Below are 18,188 nucleotides of genomic sequence, written 5' to 3' on the forward strand. Positions count from 1 at the left end.
TTTATGTGTTATTATTTTTCTTTCTTTCCTTTTTTTTTTTTAAAAAAAATTTATCCATAAAATAAAAGTTATATATTTTATATAATAAAGAAGCCAAAATTGCTGTCTAAAATTTAAAACAAAAAGCTCAAAAAATTTTAAAAAGTCCAAAGTTTTTTAAAAACAGCCCAATTCCAAAATAGACCATCCAAACAGATTTATACCAATTACTGACTGAATTAAATTTTATGTGTGAATTAATTAATTTTAGATTAAAAAATCAAACCGGCTAATAATTGAATTGATTCAATTTTTTTTCAAATTAAATTGGTTTGGACCAATGAATATTTCTATCTTAGATAACCATTTAAAATTTAATTAAAAATAAATAATATTATTCAAAAAGAAAATGAAAAAAATAATTATATTTAACATTGTTTGCAAAAATATAAATTTATATGTATGTATGTATATATACATAGACATCCGTTATTCGACATTAATGTCCATAGAGCAATTTAGCCATAGATGTGTGAGTAATGAGGATATATATGGGTGTATAAAAACAACTACCCATCGTCCAAAGCCCAAAAGCCCATGAAGCCCACAAGACTGCAAGAGGGAGGAGGACGAGCAGTAGAGACACCAGCGGGAATGGGAAGGACTTCGTGGACGAAAATGGTACCACTAAAGACGGCGGCCAATCAACAATGACAGATAAATATAAATATAGAAATAAACATCAAACATTTAAAAAAATAATAATAATAATTTGAAGATAAAGAGAGCTGAGACACAGAGAAACAAAGAAAGAGAGAGACAGACAGACAGGGAAGCCGTAAAGAGAGATCATGCGTCTCTCTCTTCTTACACCTATTTCTTCTCCTTCTCACATATCCATCCTGCCCTTTAAACCACTATCTTATCCTACTTTCCCTCTCTACCATTCTTCCTTCTTATTATATTCATCCCCACATGGAGTTATTACCACAACCACCACCACCACCACCACCACCACCGCCGCCGCCACCTCATTCACCTCTTCCTCTGCTTTTTCTCTTTGCAGAGCCCCAAAGAGGCCTACGTCTGCTTCCATGAAGAGAGGCCCTTCTTATAGATTCCTTAAGGTTTCCTCTTGTTCTTCCTTCTCTGATGATTCAGTTTCTGACTTTCAGACTGCCAGTGACGGTGACGGAGAGGATGACGGCGCTGATGATGAAGAAGAAGTAGTCGTTGTAGTTCATGGGGTAGAGGATGATGAAGATCCAGAGGGGGCACTTGGCCCTTCTGTCTCGCCTGACAGATGGGATGTCTTGGGTCTTGGACAAGCCATGGTAATTTAATTTCAACTTTTTTTTTTTTTTTCCACTTCTTGTTTTCTCCTTGATTTCTGAGAAGAAGTTGGAAAACATAAAGTGGCTTGCTTTATTTGTTTATCTGATGCAACAATTTTGTTTGATTTGGCTATATATTCATCCAATTTTGACAACAACGTAGAAAAGATAATCAAAGATAAGATGCAAAAGTTTTTTCTTTCTTTTATAATTTTTTGTAGACTAATCTAAATAATAAAATTGACATGTTATCCTGTTAAGCTGCATTCGATTTATATAAAACCAAGCTAGGAAAATTCAGTAATGCAAGCTATTTATCTGCTGAGATAGCTGAACCAGAATACGCGAGCATTTTTGTTTTTGTGTCTTGCATTATATACCTATTGAGTTTGTAGAGAACATATGAATCCAGCAAAGCGTTGCATTAGCCTTGTTGAAGACCCAAAAAAGAAGTATGAGAACCGAAAATGGAAAAGAGAGTACCTCCAAACAAAGCTTTAACCTTCTATTGCATCCAGTGGTGTTAAGCTGTTGGAAAGCAAATCAGTTAATCGTCCCTTCATGTGATATCATTTTAGGTGGACTTTTCTGGCATGGTTGATGATGAATTTTTGGAGAAATTGGAATTGGAGAAGGGAACGAGGAAGGTTGTGAATCATGAAGAAAGAGGTAGAGTTTTGCGGGCTATGGATGGTTGCAGCTACAAGGCCGCAGCTGGTGGGTCTCTTTCTAATAGCCTGGTGGCCTTAGCGAGGCTCGGTGGCACACCCATTGGAGGCCCTCTCTTGAATGTAGCCATGGCCGGCAGTGTAGGGAGTGATCCATTGGGTGGTTTCTACAGGTCAGCCCCAGTTGTATTTGTGTACATTATCCCACAACGTGGTTTAGCAGGTGTTTTAACTGCAGTTTATTATTTGTGTTTGTCTTGTTTAGTCTTTAAACCTTTGGAAGATTTGAAAAGTGTTCAATGTAGTATAAAATCAGTCCCCTTATTTTGAAAAATGTGTATTGAGTCAAGCCATTATCGTGGTAATGCCCTGATACTTGAGGGTGTGTTCTGTTTAAAATTATGCAGACTAATATAGATTACTTAAAACTTGGTGACAATGGCTTTCATCCTTTAGACTATAAAATCTAGGAAGTATACTTTTCCCTGAAATTTCCCTCATCATAATCCATTCATAGGAAATAAAAAATTAAACTGCGGATTTATACAAGAAGTCACTTTACATTTGTTAACTACTCTGTTTGTTGCAATTTTTGTTTCATAAGTAGCTCGCTCAGTGTTATTTTTATTTCCTAGTGGTATTGAAATTTGTACATGATTGAGGATTGTTTGGTTATCACAGTTAAATTGGTTAGATTGATTATTTGTGTTAGAAGTTGGAATTGGAAGACCCTTTACTTCTGTTTGTTTAACTCTTTTCCACAATCTGGAAAAACATTGAAGTGTGTTCTTCTTGCATGTTTTATAGGGCAAAATTGCGTCGGGCAAATGTCCATTTTCTTTCTGCACCTATCAAGGATGGGACAACGGGGACAGTAATAGTTCTCACAACTCCAGATGCCCAGAGAACAATGTTAGCATATCAGGTCAGATATATTGATTTAAAAATTTGTAGTATTATTGCATTTTTCCCTGTCAATTTCTTGATTGTTTTAAGAAATTTTATGATGTTCTATTATCTGAGTGATGAGTGATCCTCCTCTTAAGACCAAAAGTTTTGGTTTGGGCAAAGGATAAACTGCCTAACCCAACATAGGTTCGATACTTATCTTCAATATATCATATGCTGTCCCTCGTATGTGCCAGTATAAAATACAACCAAAAATAAAAAAATAAAAAAAATAAAAATGAATTGCCACAGGCTAGCTCATTTATACAAAAAGTAGTTTCATAAGCACTTTGCTGTTTCAAAGGAAATTATTTTAGTTCAGAAAGTTATGAGAAAGAGAGGTCATTGTTTCTTTTTTTCACTGAACTTATACAAACCCTTCCTTCTTTAAATGTTCTTTAATCAGAATTTCAATGTACTTCAAAGTCATAACAAAACCAATTCTAAATTTCAGTGTACTTCAAAGTCATAACAAAACCAATTCTAAGTTGACTTTTTAGATGTCCTCATTTTATTTAGTTTCTCATATATGGCATCTAAGGTGAGTCAAATGAATTCCTTATATATCTGCTTTATGTTGTCAGGGCACATCCTCAACAGTTGATTATGATCCATCCCTAGCTAGCATAGTTTCCAGCACAAATATACTTGTTGTTGAAGGGTATTTATTCGAACTCCCAAATACAATTAGAACAATAACAAAAGCATGTGAGGAAGCCCGCCAAAGCGGTACCCTGGTTGCCATCACAGCATCAGATGTGTCCTGCGTTGAGAAACACTATGATGATTTCTGGTACACTTTCAATTTCATTTCGTTTTGCTTGTATAAAATTTTGTTCCTTTAATGACAAAAGGTTTCCATAAGTATGGAGATTTCTTATATCATTATTCAGCTTCAGTGACTCACTAAAGCAAAAATGTGCTCAGGGAAATTGTTGGGAACTATGCAGACATTGTTTTTGCAAACAGTGATGAAGCTAGAGCTCTATGTCATTTTGCCTTGAAGGAGAGTCCTATGTCAGTTACAAGGTATCTTAGCCATTTTGTTCCTCTCGTCTCGGTTACAGATGGGTCAAGAGGATCTTATATTGGTGTAAAAGGAGAAGCCTTATATATCCCCCCTTCTCCATGTGTACCAGTGGACACTTCTGGTGCTGGCGATGCATATGCATCTGGTATTCTGTATGGTATACTGCAGGGCGTTTCGGATTTGAAAGGAATGGGTACACTAGCTGCTAGGGTAGCAGCCACGGTTGTTGGGCAACAGGGGACTCGTCTTAGGGTTCAAGATGCAGTAGAATTGGCACAGTGTTTTGCAGCCCATCTTGATAGTTCCAGCATTCAGTCAAATGTAGGTTCAGATCATATATCCAGCTTTTAGTTAGGTGCTTTGTTGATTCCTTAAAATACATTATTAAAAAAATGAAGGAGAAAAAAAAATGATTCTTTTATTACGGGTAGTTGTCTGTTCAAAAATGATTCTTTCATTACAGGTAGTTGTCTGTTCATATCTTTGTTTGTTACAAATTCTACAGTTTTTCTACTGTCAAGACAAATGAAATTAAACTGGCAAAGGCTTTGTAGCAGGTTAATTAGAAGCTTAGATTTGTGGTTAGAACTTGATTCATTACAAAATATGATGGGGGTTGGGTAAAGTGAGGAAAAGCCAACTAAGTGAACTTTGCATGATCATCATGTTGTCAAGTTATATACGTGGGAGGGGTCCCAGGACATTAATGGATGTGGCCCCAAAGAAGTGGATAGCCTCTTTGAAAAATGAGAATCGATGGCGGTTAGGAAGGTAAGCAGCTTCATCATAATCCATTCCAGGCACACATTCCCAAAGAAAGGGACAGAAATGGCCCATTTTCTAGTTGGGTTTTGTTAAAACTGAGCCAGAGGTAGAAATTTAAGAGAGCCAAACGTAATCCTGCCCACTCAACCTGAGGAATCTAGTTCCATATTAGCATAGCAGGGCCTAATTTACTTACTAAGTTACCAACTTCCGCAGTGATTGGCCATTTATTTGTTAGCCTTAAATTCTTGCATAGATGATACAAATATTACATGAGGAACTGGCAGGGAGCAAGAAATGGGGTTTATACGAATCAAGTCTGTGTGGATAGCAACAGAGACCGCATGGTCAAGATTCACAAAGACAAGAGTACTGGTGTAAAAAGTAGAGTAATTAAAGTAACCCATGTCCGGTTTGTTTATTGTTCTATGCGTTTCGTCTTAAATCTTTCATCTTTCTGTTGGGTTTAATATACCTTGTTGCTTGTCTTTTTCTTTTTAGTTTCTGATACTGACACCTTTGTTTGAAAGCAATTATAAGTTGGCAATGTGGGTGGCCTAACTCCTTAACCAAACAAGCACAAGAGATTAAAAAAGAGACAACAGAAAGTAGACTGATCTTTTATGATTATGTGGAAGCTCTTTATATTAACTTAATACTTTAACTTACATCATCATCATCGTCATAGATTAGGCAAGTCATCAAAACAAAATGAATGGAGATCAGCCCAAGTTCAATACTCAGTTGTAGCACTTTGATTACCTACAACAAAAACTGCTTTGGAATCATACACATAGTTAACACCCCTTTCAGACTTATTTCTCACAAAACCGATTGCTTTTAAGGTTCACAATGATGGAATCGGATTCGTATAGTATAATAAATTATTTAAAAAAAAAAAAAAAAAAAAACCTCAAGTAATTGTCGCATGCTTCTTCAATCCCATATCCTTACCTACCCCCACAACCCAAAACCAAAACCAAAGAATTTTTAATTTTAGAGTTTCCCTTGTTCATAATTTTCTACTACATTTCTGAAAATGGCGAAGTTTTGTTTTCAACAAAGTACAACGCAAACCATCGTCATTATGCATTATAAATTGGACGGCTCTTGCACCTTCCTAAAGCCCACAATTATTGCTGCTAATGCCTCACGTGGCAACTGATTAATCCTAGACAGCGACATCAATTATCCATGTTACTGTCACACATTCCATGGACCAACGCAACGATTCAGCAACGATAAATTTTTTTACTTTTTTTTTATTATTATTATTATTTAAAAAAATAATTACTTTTTTATACATATAAATTTCGCAAGAACTTAGTCGTCCACGTAATTTCTCTTATTATTTCTATTTTTTTATGAAATTATTATTTCTCTCCGTTGGAAGTAATTTTTCTCATTCTTTATAAATCCAAATTCTAAATTCTATTTTAAGTTGAAAGTAAATATTACGAACTATAATTTAAGGAAACACAGTTTGACGGAATTAGGAGGACTCATACAGACAAGTCATTTTCGAATAGACGGTAAAATATAGATTAAAAATGACGCAGTAGTAGTAATGCCCCCAACCTAATTTATTAACCAATTTAATTTAGATAAATAAGTGAGATTGAACAAGCCAAAATGCCACTTTTATAGCGGCGTAGTATTATAGCTATACGTATATCCATATAATATTATAAAACGTATATGCACGCCATATATATTTATACATATAACAAGGGCATGCCTGATTACGTTATATGTAATGTAGCCATAGTTTACCAAAAAGAAAAAAAAAAAATGTAATCTATCCATAGTTTATATAATCTACCAAATAGATTATTACATGTAATATATGTAATATATCTGATGGTTTATATATAATGTTAAGACGTTTTTAATATGAAAAAGATAAATATGTATTTTATAGCAAAATTATATATATATATACTTTTTAATATATAAAGTCAACTCGATATATTATATTAAAAGCCTATAAAATCAAATAATATTTTATTGATTAAATAATAATATATTAAAAATCTATAAAATCAACCATCAGCTATAATTAAAAAAAAAAAAAACCAGTCTAATTAAGTGATCACAACAAATTTAATTTAACCTATGATAATAAACTTTGTTAAATTAGCCATTATATATAAAATTAATTTATAAGATTAAGATTATATGGCCTAGTTGATTAGTTATGGAACAAATTAAAAAATAATAATAAAAAAATACAGAATTACTAGATCGAAGTTGATCACATTAGTTTATATTGACAAGTTCTGATCATCACTCGTCTATAAATTAGATTAAACTTTAATCTGTTTATAATAATATCAAATTAATACAAACTTCACCTACCTAAATCTAACTAGGATACTTACAACTTACAAGTACGGCTTGCAGCTAAAAATTGTAAACACCACCTAAATCTACCTTAATTTCGAAGATAATTTACCATATTCATACCACACGTGAAAACAAATAACAATAATAATAATCAGCAAATTATTATCATACTTCATGTACCTAGCAAACTCCAAGTAGTAAACACTATAATTTTTATAATATTTTTCAACAATTATCCACAATGCAAACTACAGATCTAGCTACCTTATAATATATATATATATATATATATATATATATATATATATATGTGCGTAGCTACAAACCAATATTTACATTTAGCATCGGAATACCTATATATACAAAGCAGCATTCTTAACTAATGATCATTATATTTCCTTTGGGATTCTCCACTAATTATTTTCAAACACAACACCTTTCTTTCCTATAAATTATCCAACATTAATTTGGGTTCCAACACCGGCCTCTATGAACGCAGCAGCTCAGATGTCGCAAACCCTCTTCTTCTTTCTTCATTTTTTTTTTTAATTATTTTTTTTTTTTGGGAATTTTGTAAATAGAGAAGACAATGGCAACATATACAGGCCTAATGTAGGACATATTTTTAACCTTTTTGGGATTTTTTTTCGTTTTCTTTTTCTTTCTTTCTTTCTTTCTTTATTTTTATTATTATTTTGGGGGCTTTTCAGGTAAAATATAGGATGTTATACTATCTATACGTATATCCTAGAATTCTATGATAAGTCCACCCATGGGAGCTCTACGAGGTATTCCCTTTCTCCTCTTGGCCATTCTGTAATTGACTGCTGTAGGAGGCGGCGTCGATGGCGTGAAGCTAGCCCTCTGAATTTTGTTCTTAAAATTTCTATTATTATTGCTCACACTGCTTGTCGACTCTTCACCGTCCGAACCATCCATTATTCCTCTCATTATTTTCTTTTTCCGAAAGTAGTTTGACGTCCCAGAAATCTACACATATATTACAATCATTTTATCTATCAGAATCAAAAACAGTAATAATCCTCACCTCAGGCTCGCTGAAAAAAAAAAAAAAAAAAATTTATTTCAACAAGATCCGCACGCATGCATTATGTATATCAGTATCCAGAACGTATATTAACAATGATAAGAGGAAAAGTTAAAGTTGATAAATCAACAGCTACATGTAGATATATATATATTTAATAATATTTTTATTTTTTTTCTATATTTGCATCGAGATATAATGAAAAAGAAAGAAGGATGTAATCAGTGAAGTTTATGTATGCATAACAGATTAAAAAGGAGATAGGAGGGAGGAGGAGTACATATATTGTATAAATATGTATATAAATACCTTGCAACCAAGAGAGCAGAAAGTGAAAGAATCGAGGAGGCTACGGTGACAGACCTGACAGGTATTGGTGACACCCTTACCAGGCCTAGGTTGTGGTCGCTCATTCAAGAATACAATTCTTGCACTGTTTATAATGTACGTCTGGACCCCACTTATGTCCACATATTTCTGAATCTCCGATACCCTTATCACATCATGGTAAGATGATCTTCTTATCTACAATTATTAAATGTCATTAATTAATTCATTTCCAAACCAAATTACCAAAACTAAAACTAAGACCAAAACCAAAAGTACCACTAGACTCCTATACTAGCTAGTAGTGATAATTGCTGAAAATCAGACGATGAAGGAATAATTATTAATATTAATTTGTTCAGAAAAATTAAATCAACCTGAATAACCCGGTGGTCTCTGTGAGAAGCGAGGCAGAGAGAGCAAAGGGCTCCGTTGATGCAGTCCAAGCAGTACATATTGCATTCGCTCTTGTGGGAATCCGCATGGAGCTTGCATTGAATAAAGAAGCTTGTTTTCAGGAGAGGTCGCAGCCATGGCGGCCACTTTATATGATCAGCCAATTCTTCCTCCTCTTTCTCTTCCTCCTCCTCCTCCTCCTCCTCCTCCTCCTCCTCCTTTTGTTGATCAGTATCATCTGGACCTCCTCCTCCCTAATTCAATTTTCAGATTTAATTTCAAACGCATACATAGTATTCACATATACATATATATATATATATATATATTACATATAAATTTAAAATTTTGACAGCAAGTTATAATAAGAAAACATATATAAATATCCATACAAGTAAAGTAATTAAGCAAGCAAGAAGATAACGAAATTAGATGATGACAATGGGATGCTGACCATGATTCTTCTGCTTTTTGGTTTGATTTCTCTAATATTGGCGGGTTCTTGATCATCCATAGAGGAGAGGGCAGAACAGACTGAATTAAAGAGGGCGGCTTAGGTCTCTTTTTGTTTCTTGGAAAAGAAATATTATGAGAAAGAGGGAGTAGAAAAGAAAAAGGAAAGAAAGAAAGGAAAGAGGGGGAGGTGGGGTAGTTTTGTAGTAGTGGTGGGTGGAGGATGTGCTTATCTCTCTCTCTCTCTCTCTCTCAAGAGAGGCAAGGGCCTAAAAGTCTAAACTCCCCGAGCCTCTATCCGAACCAAACCCAGATGATGCGACTATGGGATGCGTTTATTTCAAGGAACTTATAATTTGACCAATTTCTTTCTATCTTATTTATTTATTTATTAGTTTGGGTGGGGAAGGGGGGTTTTACTTTTCCTGTTAGTATTTTTGCTTGGACAGACCAGTCTTGAGTTGGTAACAAACGTTCGATGCACATTTGGACACTTGGAAGGTGGCACTGGGGACACATGGACAAGTGGATGAATCAGCTATTCATTTGCAAAGGGAGAGAATAAACGCCACGCGGTGGGATTCTATTGGTTGTTAAGAGTAGCTAGGGTGAGGTGGCTGGAGTGGAGCAAGCATCTCTGCAAATAAAATTTTTAAAATAAATAAATAAATAAATAAATAAACAAAAACAATGAAAGAGATACATCACAGGGTGAAATTAGACCATGGAAAGCAAAACGGTACCTGTTGAGAGGAGAAAATAATAGTAAAAGGGACATGAGATATCATAGCAATTAGCAAGTGTGATGCTCATTTCCATCCAAAGAGCAAAGAGAGACAGGAGGTAAAACGTGCAAAGGAAAACCAGAGCATGGCCAGGGGATGTCTACATTGCATGCCTAACCAATCCAAAAATGTTCCGACCATCGACTGTACTTTTGTGGTGCAAAAACAACGTCTCTTTGCTTTATCAATCAGGCCGGATTGGATAATATGGTGGGGAATTTGGTCCAATATCCCTTTTGAAACAGCTTTGAGGATATATATCCATTGAATATTGTGAAGTTTTTTGTTTTGGCCTTTAATATCCATTATGCTTTTAAAAAACTTTTAAAAGATCTATATATCTCTTCTCTCCCTCTTTTGCTTCTTCTTCTTCTTTTTCTTTCAATTCCAAACGCCTTCACTTCCATGGCCTTCATGTTCGTGCTTCTTCAAATTCTACTCCTTCTGCTGACTCTAGCAATGGCAATGGAGTCGTACTAACTCCAGAGAAGAACCCATATATTACTCCTTATGGAAGACAATATTTCCCTCTAGCTGCCACTGTTGGTCAAGTACTTCCCTTTTGCTTTCCCCCCCCCCCCTCTTCTTCTGTAGAAAACGATGTTTTTTTCTTGTTAATTCTGCATTTTCTTATGAAAATGGAATATGGGTTTTGATATGGTATTTTTAGTGAAATGGGTCTTACTTATTTGAATTTCTTGAACTCTTTGTGGAGTTTTGGTTATCAGAGAATTTGTAGATTAATTTTGTGTTTGGGTGTGATGGCTTGGTGTTACTTCTCTAATGGATTAATGTGGTTAAATTATTTCAATGAGATGGATTGGCTGAATAATTAGGATAAGAGGCATTTTAAATTTCAGGGAATGTCCTATCTGATTTTGTACAGCCACTAATGCATATGGAAGAAATAAATTAAATAGGACAAGTATTAAAATATTCTTTAAGTTGCTACAAATAATGTGATTTCACTCTATAAACCAGTTAACATTTACGGATGATTAATTAGTTGATTCTTCACCAATGTGAATTTGTGTATACACAATGTCTTGTAGGATGCGATTAAAACTGCTTTATTGCTCGGGGCTATTGACCTTGAAATTGGAGGGATTGCTATCTCTGGAAGTCGAGCAACAGCCAAGACAGTGATGGCTCGTGGCCTACATGCAATTTCGCCGCCCATAGATGTGGTTGTTGGTTCAATTTCAAATGTAGATCCAGCATGTCCTGAGGAGTAAGAATGATGAGTTCTTACTGTTGATTTTGTAATATCAGCAATTGATGTAATCCTATTTATGAATGACCATAAAATGACTGTGTCATGAGTCATCTGTTTTCTACTCTCATGCCAAAGTGATTGAAAGGGTAGAGCAGGTTTTGCATCATCTTTCTTACATGACAAGCTTAAGAAACTCTTTCTTGGGAATCATATGTTTGATTCTCAATTTTAAACTTTTTCATCGCCTTTTAGTTTGCTTTTAGTTTAGTGATTATTTTGTAATATCAATAATTGATGTAATGCTTTGATAATGTGTGTTTTGACCAAGAACATAGAAAATCTACCTTTATTAATGATACTCAGCAAAAGAACCCACAAAAAGTTTGGAAAATGTTAGAAAATTTCATCCAAAGTTGATTATCGACGGATCATCGGTAATTACCTATGAAAGCTGTCGATAATCCAATTTAGAAGTCTATGTGCTTGCTGAAAAAATTATCAATGATTTCCATCGGTAATTACCGATATCCCATCGATAAATTCAATTTGATAATTTTTTCAAAACAAATCACCACAATTCAATCCAACAACTTCAATTATGTGTGTTTCCACCAAGAACATGCTAAATCTAACTTTATTAATGATCTTCAACAAAAGAACCCACAAAAAGATCGAAAAAATTGAAAAAATTTCAAATAAATTTGATTACCGATGGTGCATGGTAATTACCGATGAAACCGTTGGTAATCCATATTAGGAGTTCATATGCTTGTTGAAAAAATTACCAACGGTTTGATCAGTATTTACCGATACCCGGTAGGTAATTTCAATCTAACCATTTTTTCAAAGCAAATCATCACAATTCAATCCAACAACTTCGATAATGTGTGCTCCATTAAGAACATGCTAAATCTAACCTCATTAATGATCTTCAACAAAAGAATCCATAAGAAGATCGAAAAAAGTGGAAATTTTTTAAATAAAGTTGATTAACGATGGTGCATCGGTAATTACCGATGAAACCATCAGTAATCTATATTAGGAGTCCATGTGCTTATTGGAAAAATTACCGACGGTTTCACCGATACCTCATCAGTAATTTAAATTTGTCCATTTTTTCAAAGCAAATAATTACAATTCCATACGACAACTTCGATAATGTGTATTTCCACTGAGAACATGCTAAATTTAACTTTAGTAATGATCCTCAACAAAAGAATCGATAAAAAGTTTGAAAAAAGTGATAAAATTTCACCCAAAGTTGATTACCGATGGGTCATCGGTGATTATCGATGAAACCGTCGGTAATCCAATTTAGAAATCCATGTGCTTGCTGGAAAAATTATTGACGGTTTCATCGGTAATTACCGGTACCCCATCGGTAATTTCAATTTGATATTTTTTCAAAGAAAATCATCACAATTCAATCCGACAACTTTGATAATGTGTGTTTCCACAAAAAATATGTTAAGTCTAACTTTATTAATGATTTTCAACAAAAGAAACCACAAAAAGATTAAAAAAAAGTGAAAAAAATTTCAAATAAAATTGATTACCGATGGACCGTCGATAATCAATTTTTTTTTTTTGTAATTTTTGAACTTTTTCCAAACTTTCTGTGGATTTTCTTTATTCAGAACCAATAGTAAGGTTATATTTAGTATGATATTGGTGGAAACACACATTATCAAAGTTGTCGGATTGAATTGTAATAATTTATTTTGAAAAAATTGGAGAAATATAAATTACCGACGGCCCATCGGTAATTATTGATGAAAACTGTCGGTAACTTTTCCAGTAAGTACATGGAGACATATATTAGATTACCAACAGTTTTCATCGATAATTACCGATAGACCATCGGTAATCAACTTTGTTTGTAATTTTCTCGCATTTTCCAAACCTTTGTGGATTTTTTTATTCAGGATCATTAATAAAGTTATATTTAGTATGTTCTTAATGGAAACACATATTATTGAAGTTGTCAAATTAAATTGTGGAGATTTGTTTTGAAAAAATTGGATAAATGTAAATTACTGATGGCCCATCGATAATTATCGATGAAAACCGTTAGTAATTTTTCCAGCAAATACCTAGAGACTTATATTGAATTACCGATAAGTTTTATTGATCTTTACCGACAGACCATCGATATTACCGATAGGAGCTATTCGTAATTTTTCCAGCAATCTTATCAAATTTTGGAAAGATTACCAATGGCCCTTCGGTAATCAATCATAAATCAAAATTTTGCCCTTTTTGCTCTTCTTTTTGTGTTTTCTTCTCTTTAGCATTTTATTTATCATTAAATAAGGTTTAAATTAACATGTCATATGGTGGAAATGCAAATTATAGAAGTTGTTGTGTGCAATTGTTATAATTTGAATTGAAAACATCCATTGATAATATCGAAGGTTCGTCGATAATCAAAATTAAATAAAATTTGTGCACTGTTTCCACCTTTTTTGTGTGTTGTCTTCTCTTTGCCATGTTACTTATCATTAAATAAGGTTGCAATTACCATTAGAGATCAATAAATTATTTCCATAGACAATGGACACAACAATGTTACAAAGAGAGAAGATTACACAGAATGATTAAATCAAACTTTAGAAACACGCATTATATCAAACCAAAAAGAGAAATCAATATGAAACAGCCTACTTGAGTTTTGCTAGGAGAATTTATTGACATATAAACTCAATCAATCATATTTACAAATTGAGTGAAAACATAATAACAGTCAGTGTCAACGTGCATTTAAGAATACAATTGAACAAACTTTGGTTAATGGCCTAGAAGAGCAAAAAGTAAAATGCAAAATATCCAATGAATAAATAAACAACTAGAGAAATACAAAATTTATGAGGAACACGTTGAACCCGATGAACTCCAGACTCCTATTTTAATTTGCTGTAAACGTGACTTCCTTGGACCTCTATCACATAGGTTTTGAATCCTCCCTTTTCAGCCTTAAAAATAATGAAGGAAAGTCATGTCACTCATTCCAAAGAAAATAAAAACCCAAAAAAACAAGAAGAGGAAAGAAGAAGGATTCACCACCATTGCAGGATCATTATGACTTACCTCAGAGCTTGCTACTGGGGCAAAAGCTTCCAAGAGTTTTGTTCACAATACATATGCATTAATATTTCAGGCTGCAGCTGTAGCAGCTCTCTCTGCCTGAGCTCTACTAAGACCATTTGCTGCACTGAAGGCTGCAGCCTTAATCCTTTTAGTTGTAGCCTGAACTTTCTCTTCTTTCTTACTGGACATATTCTAGACCAAGCTTTCAGAACGAGAACGCACAAAAACTATGAATGCCAAGTTCCTATACAATGTAAACACACAACCGAATACCCCCAAATCTTGCATTTAATAATAGACAAATTTAGGAAACCTGTTAAAGTAAACAACAAGTTACATAGAGTAAACACCAATTCCAAAAAAGTTAAATATTCACAAGGACAAGAACCATTAAAAAAGGACATTCACCTTAGAACAAAGCTAAAAAACTTAGAATCAAGTAACCAATAATTGGAAACATAAAACATATGTAAGTTGCCAAGTTCCTATGCAACGTCACACAGCCTAAACACTACCAAACACTTCATTCAAGAATATAATAGATAAGGAAACAAATTACATAGCCCAACTTAGTTCATACTTAATGCGAACTCCAAAAAACAACATTTCAGAGCATCAAATTTTAGAAGTAGAAAAACCAAAGATTTTAGTACTGTTTCAAGTTCAACTGTTCCACAAATGTGAATGGCATGTTCCTATATAGTGTCAACACAATTTGAATACTACCATAACACTTCATTCAAGAATATAAAACCAAACAATTAGGATTTTCATACTCACATGCACTAAGAATTGGAAACATTTAAATACATGTATCTCCTTCCTAAACTTTCTAAATATGAGAAGATCATATACTTTTCCACATAAATAAAGCTGTCATAATGACAAATCCCTATGATACCAGCTAGCGAGCTAAAGATTCCCATCCAAAGTCAGAAACTGAGATGCAGCAAATGTAAAACATAGAGCGCAAATACAACCCATTACAAAATAGACATAGTACCTTCATACATCCACTAACGCTAGTTTAGTTTAGTACAATTTCCCGTGTTAAAATGCAAGAACTGAAATTGGTATCAAGTGAAAAATTACGATATATCTACCAAAAAATTATTACATGTAGGACCTAAGTAACATGGCAAAACAGACAGCATTAAACATTTGCTTCACAAGACCGATAATAGATGGATCTGACATTGTTAGAAAAACCAAGCACCAAGATGAAATTGTTCCTTCAAAACAATAGAACCCAGCATTTACACAATCCAATTGTCACCTGGACCCAAAAATAAAAAAAATAAATAAAAATTGCAAATCCACCTAAGAAATTTTGAATTTCATTTTTATTTTCCATTCCTGTTTTATACTCTTTATATATATATATATATATATGCATAATTTCCATAAGAAAAAAAGAAAAAGAAAAAATCATTGTGATGCACAACCAAATTCTGTTTGGAAAGGAAAAAAAGAAGAAGACAATAATCAATGTCTAATCTATTACAGATAAAATAAAATAACTTGAAAAAAAAAAAAAAAAAAGGATGAAGAAGAAGAAGAAGAAACAGGGCTATAAGTTGCACTTCAAAAAGATGAACAAAACTGAATAAAAGTTAAAGATGTTTGTTGGATCTTCATTCAATCCTACTTCAAAGCATGTCTATCAAAAACAGAGTGTCAAGAAGATGGAAGAATGTGAAAATGTTTTCCATCAAATTCTTTTGCTACTTCCTTGTCAACCTCTGCCAATCTTCCAAAATGCAGCATCAAATTCATCCACCAGTAATCTAACAAGTAGAAAACATGTAGCAAAGAACAAAATACACACTCACAGATGCAATAAATCAAACAAAACATCAACATGATCAACATTCAACAATGCTTTGAAATGCCAAAAGCCAAAAAATAGTAATGATATATAAATAAATAACAAACAGTAGAAGAATAAGAAAAAGCATGCCATTACACAACACAACAATCCCAATAAAAAGAAGGTCTCGAATCGGTAAATCACGTTGTGTCTCTTTGTACTATTCCACCTTACAACCTGGGCAATTCTCATAGTAAACCACCTTCTTCAACAGCATCTCTCTACTCTATTCTGCCAATTTTTTTTTTTATTTTTTATTTTTTAACTTACTTCTTGGGTTTTCGATACTCTCACAGATTTCTTGTTTATATTGAGAGATAGAGATGTAAGAAACCCTATTATTGCTTCACCATTAAATGGATTTTAGTAAAGCACCCACTAAGCATAGCCAATGAAGCATGGCAGACAAACACAGAGACAACCTTGCTCATCCTTTATTAAGTCCCAACTTATCTGGTGAAACTATAGCAAATAAAAGGTGGTCCTAACTCCTAACAATGTAATATGAACATATTTGTTTTTTTTTTTCCCCCCATCTTCGTCTATTCTAGAAAGTTATATCTAGTTAAAAAAAAAATGTACCAATAGTAATAATACATATCAAACGTGCTACTCCAAAACAAAGCAATTTTATTCAACATGCTACTCCAAAATAAAGAAATTTTAACCATAATCCATCTATATCATTGTTTTTTTAAAATATTTTTCTTGGTAATTTTTTTTTTTTTTAATAGGTATATGTCCTATATTTGCTCAAGTCAAGGTGTCTATAACATTAGCAAAAACCTTCTATTAAAGATTTCAATAATATGAAATTGACAATATCAAAAAATTGTGTGGATTTTGCTATGTAAATATGTACCCGCTAGGGTCAAATTGTACAAGGTGTCCTTTGGGTTAAGGTCATAAACCACACCTCTCACTTCTTTTTCACAGCAATAACCAATCAATTGCACCAAGTTTGGATGCCTATTCACTGCAGGATTCATTAAAAACTGAACTTCTTCCTGCAAAATTTATAGAACCAAACTAAAAGAGGTCACTACAACCTGCCAAACCCATACATATTCTCTCTAAAATTAATGGAAAAAATAAAAATAATAAGGAATTATAAGACTTACTTTAACCATCCAACAGTGGTCATGATCAACAAAGGCCATGAAATCTGCTCGTGAAACACCATGAGCAGCAGGATTGTTTTTATTATCAACAAAGTAGAAAATTAAAAGAAAATTTAAAGTCCATTTCATAGTCCTTTCCGTATTAAAACAAGAATATGATTCACCACCATAATAAACCCAAAAAGGTAGCTATTGGGTGGTAGGAAAATGGAGGATAATACACTAATTAGTCTATCGAAGTTAGAATTCTAACCATTAATTAAAAAACACAAATGTCAGAGTCACAGAGAAGAAAATAGAGAAAAGTTTTCTTTTCTTTTCTTTTCTTTTTTTTCCCTTTCCATTTTTTTTTTTCAGATCCCCAGTTAGAGAACAATGCTTACCATTTCTCTGTGAAAACTTCAACGGTGACCTTATGATGATCGATGAATTCAGTGACAAAAAACACTGCAAAAGCTGCTCAAGATCTTTAGCCGAGAAGATCTGTTTCTCCACGATCATTTCCACCATTGAAGTACTGAAATCGTTGTGGGGATCATTGGATTTCTTCACCACTGCAAAACTTCCTTTCACTTTCCCCTGTAATGGCATTAGACCCACTTTGGAACTCGCCCTTGTCCCCCGAACCGACCTATTTCCTTTACGCCGAGAAGAAGAACACCGGTGGCACCAAGGGCGAAATAAAATGTTTCAGGAAAAAGTGAACCCCTTGTTTTTGGTATAAGGCTACTTTAGGAATATTGAAAAAAGAGAGGGCAAAATAAAAACTTTCACGTATTGATGGGTACAAATCCTTCAAGGCCCTGTTAGCAGGG

General features: G+C 33.6%; 2 protein-coding genes and 2 long non-coding RNA genes across 6 annotated transcripts; 2 read left to right on the forward strand and 2 right to left on the reverse strand.

The window, feature by feature from the left end:
• The first annotated feature begins 730 nt into the window (after positions 1 to 730).
• On the forward strand, positions 731 to 4,383 carry LOC107414891 (uncharacterized). Its single transcript, XM_016023101.4, has 5 exons — positions 731 to 1,313; positions 1,892 to 2,154; positions 2,789 to 2,906; positions 3,514 to 3,722; positions 3,857 to 4,383. Exons 1-5 carry the CDS (start codon positions 831 to 833, stop codon positions 4,308 to 4,310), a joined length of 1,527 nt encoding a protein of 508 aa, XP_015878587.2. The 5' UTR covers positions 731 to 830; the 3' UTR covers positions 4,311 to 4,383.
• A 2,882-nt stretch (positions 4,384 to 7,265) lies between these two features.
• LOC107414841 (protein RGF1 INDUCIBLE TRANSCRIPTION FACTOR 1) lies at positions 7,266 to 9,498 on the reverse strand. The gene is made up of 4 exons (XM_016023042.4): positions 9,296 to 9,498; positions 8,823 to 9,095; positions 8,428 to 8,643; positions 7,266 to 8,060 (listed from the first exon to the last, which is right to left on the reverse strand). Exons 1-4 carry the CDS (start codon positions 9,353 to 9,355, stop codon positions 7,818 to 7,820), a joined length of 792 nt encoding a protein of 263 aa, XP_015878528.2. The 5' UTR covers positions 9,356 to 9,498; the 3' UTR covers positions 7,266 to 7,817.
• Positions 9,499 to 9,734: 236 nt separating this feature from the next.
• LOC112490981 (uncharacterized) lies at positions 9,735 to 11,458 on the forward strand. Its single transcript, XR_003055246.3, has 2 exons — positions 9,735 to 10,289; positions 11,132 to 11,458. It is a non-coding gene; the product is annotated as an uncharacterized LOC112490981 (long non-coding RNA).
• Positions 11,459 to 13,944: 2,486 nt separating this feature from the next.
• Positions 13,945 to 18,104, reverse strand: LOC107414893 (uncharacterized). Of its 3 annotated transcripts, none has more exons than XR_009640508.1 (4): positions 17,374 to 18,104; positions 17,115 to 17,259; positions 14,383 to 14,695; positions 13,945 to 14,267 (listed from the first exon to the last, which is right to left on the reverse strand). It is a non-coding gene; the product is annotated as an uncharacterized LOC107414893 (long non-coding RNA). The 3 variants fall into 3 exon arrangements; XR_009640507.1 differs by having other exon boundaries at positions 14,383 to 17,259; positions 17,374 to 17,417; positions 17,757 to 17,896; XR_009640509.1 differs by having other exon boundaries at positions 14,383 to 17,281; positions 17,374 to 17,417; positions 17,757 to 17,896.
• Positions 18,105 to 18,188: the final 84 nt, after the last annotated feature.

Source organism: Ziziphus jujuba, chromosome 8 (assembly GCF_031755915.1).
Source record: "Ziziphus jujuba cultivar Dongzao chromosome 8, ASM3175591v1".
In the NCBI taxonomy this organism is placed as follows: Eukaryota; Viridiplantae; Streptophyta; class Magnoliopsida; order Rosales; family Rhamnaceae; genus Ziziphus; species Ziziphus jujuba.

Excerpts from the sequence above, each read along its gene's own strand:
- LOC107414891 (XM_016023101.4), top strand. The coding sequence starts at position 831 with ATGCGTCTCTCTCTTCTTACACCTATTTCTTCTCCTTCTCACATATCC. Across the intron at positions 2,907-3,513 it reads GAACAATGTTAGCATATCAG|GGCACATCCTCAACAGTTGA; the intron begins GTCAGATATATT and ends TTATGTTGTCAG. Across the intron at positions 3,723-3,856 it reads AAACACTATGATGATTTCTG|GGAAATTGTTGGGAACTATG; the intron begins GTACACTTTCAA and ends AAATGTGCTCAG.
- LOC107414841 (XM_016023042.4), bottom strand. The coding sequence starts at position 9,355 with ATGGATGATCAAGAACCCGCCAATATTAGAGAAATCAAACCAAAAAGC. Across the intron at positions 8,644-8,822 it reads GAGACCACCGGGTTATTCAG|ATAAGAAGATCATCTTACCA; the intron begins GTTGATTTAATT and ends TAATAATTGTAG. Across the intron at positions 8,061-8,427 it reads TCTGCTCTCTTGGTTGCAAG|ATTTCTGGGACGTCAAACTA; the intron begins GTATTTATATAC and ends ATATATGTGTAG.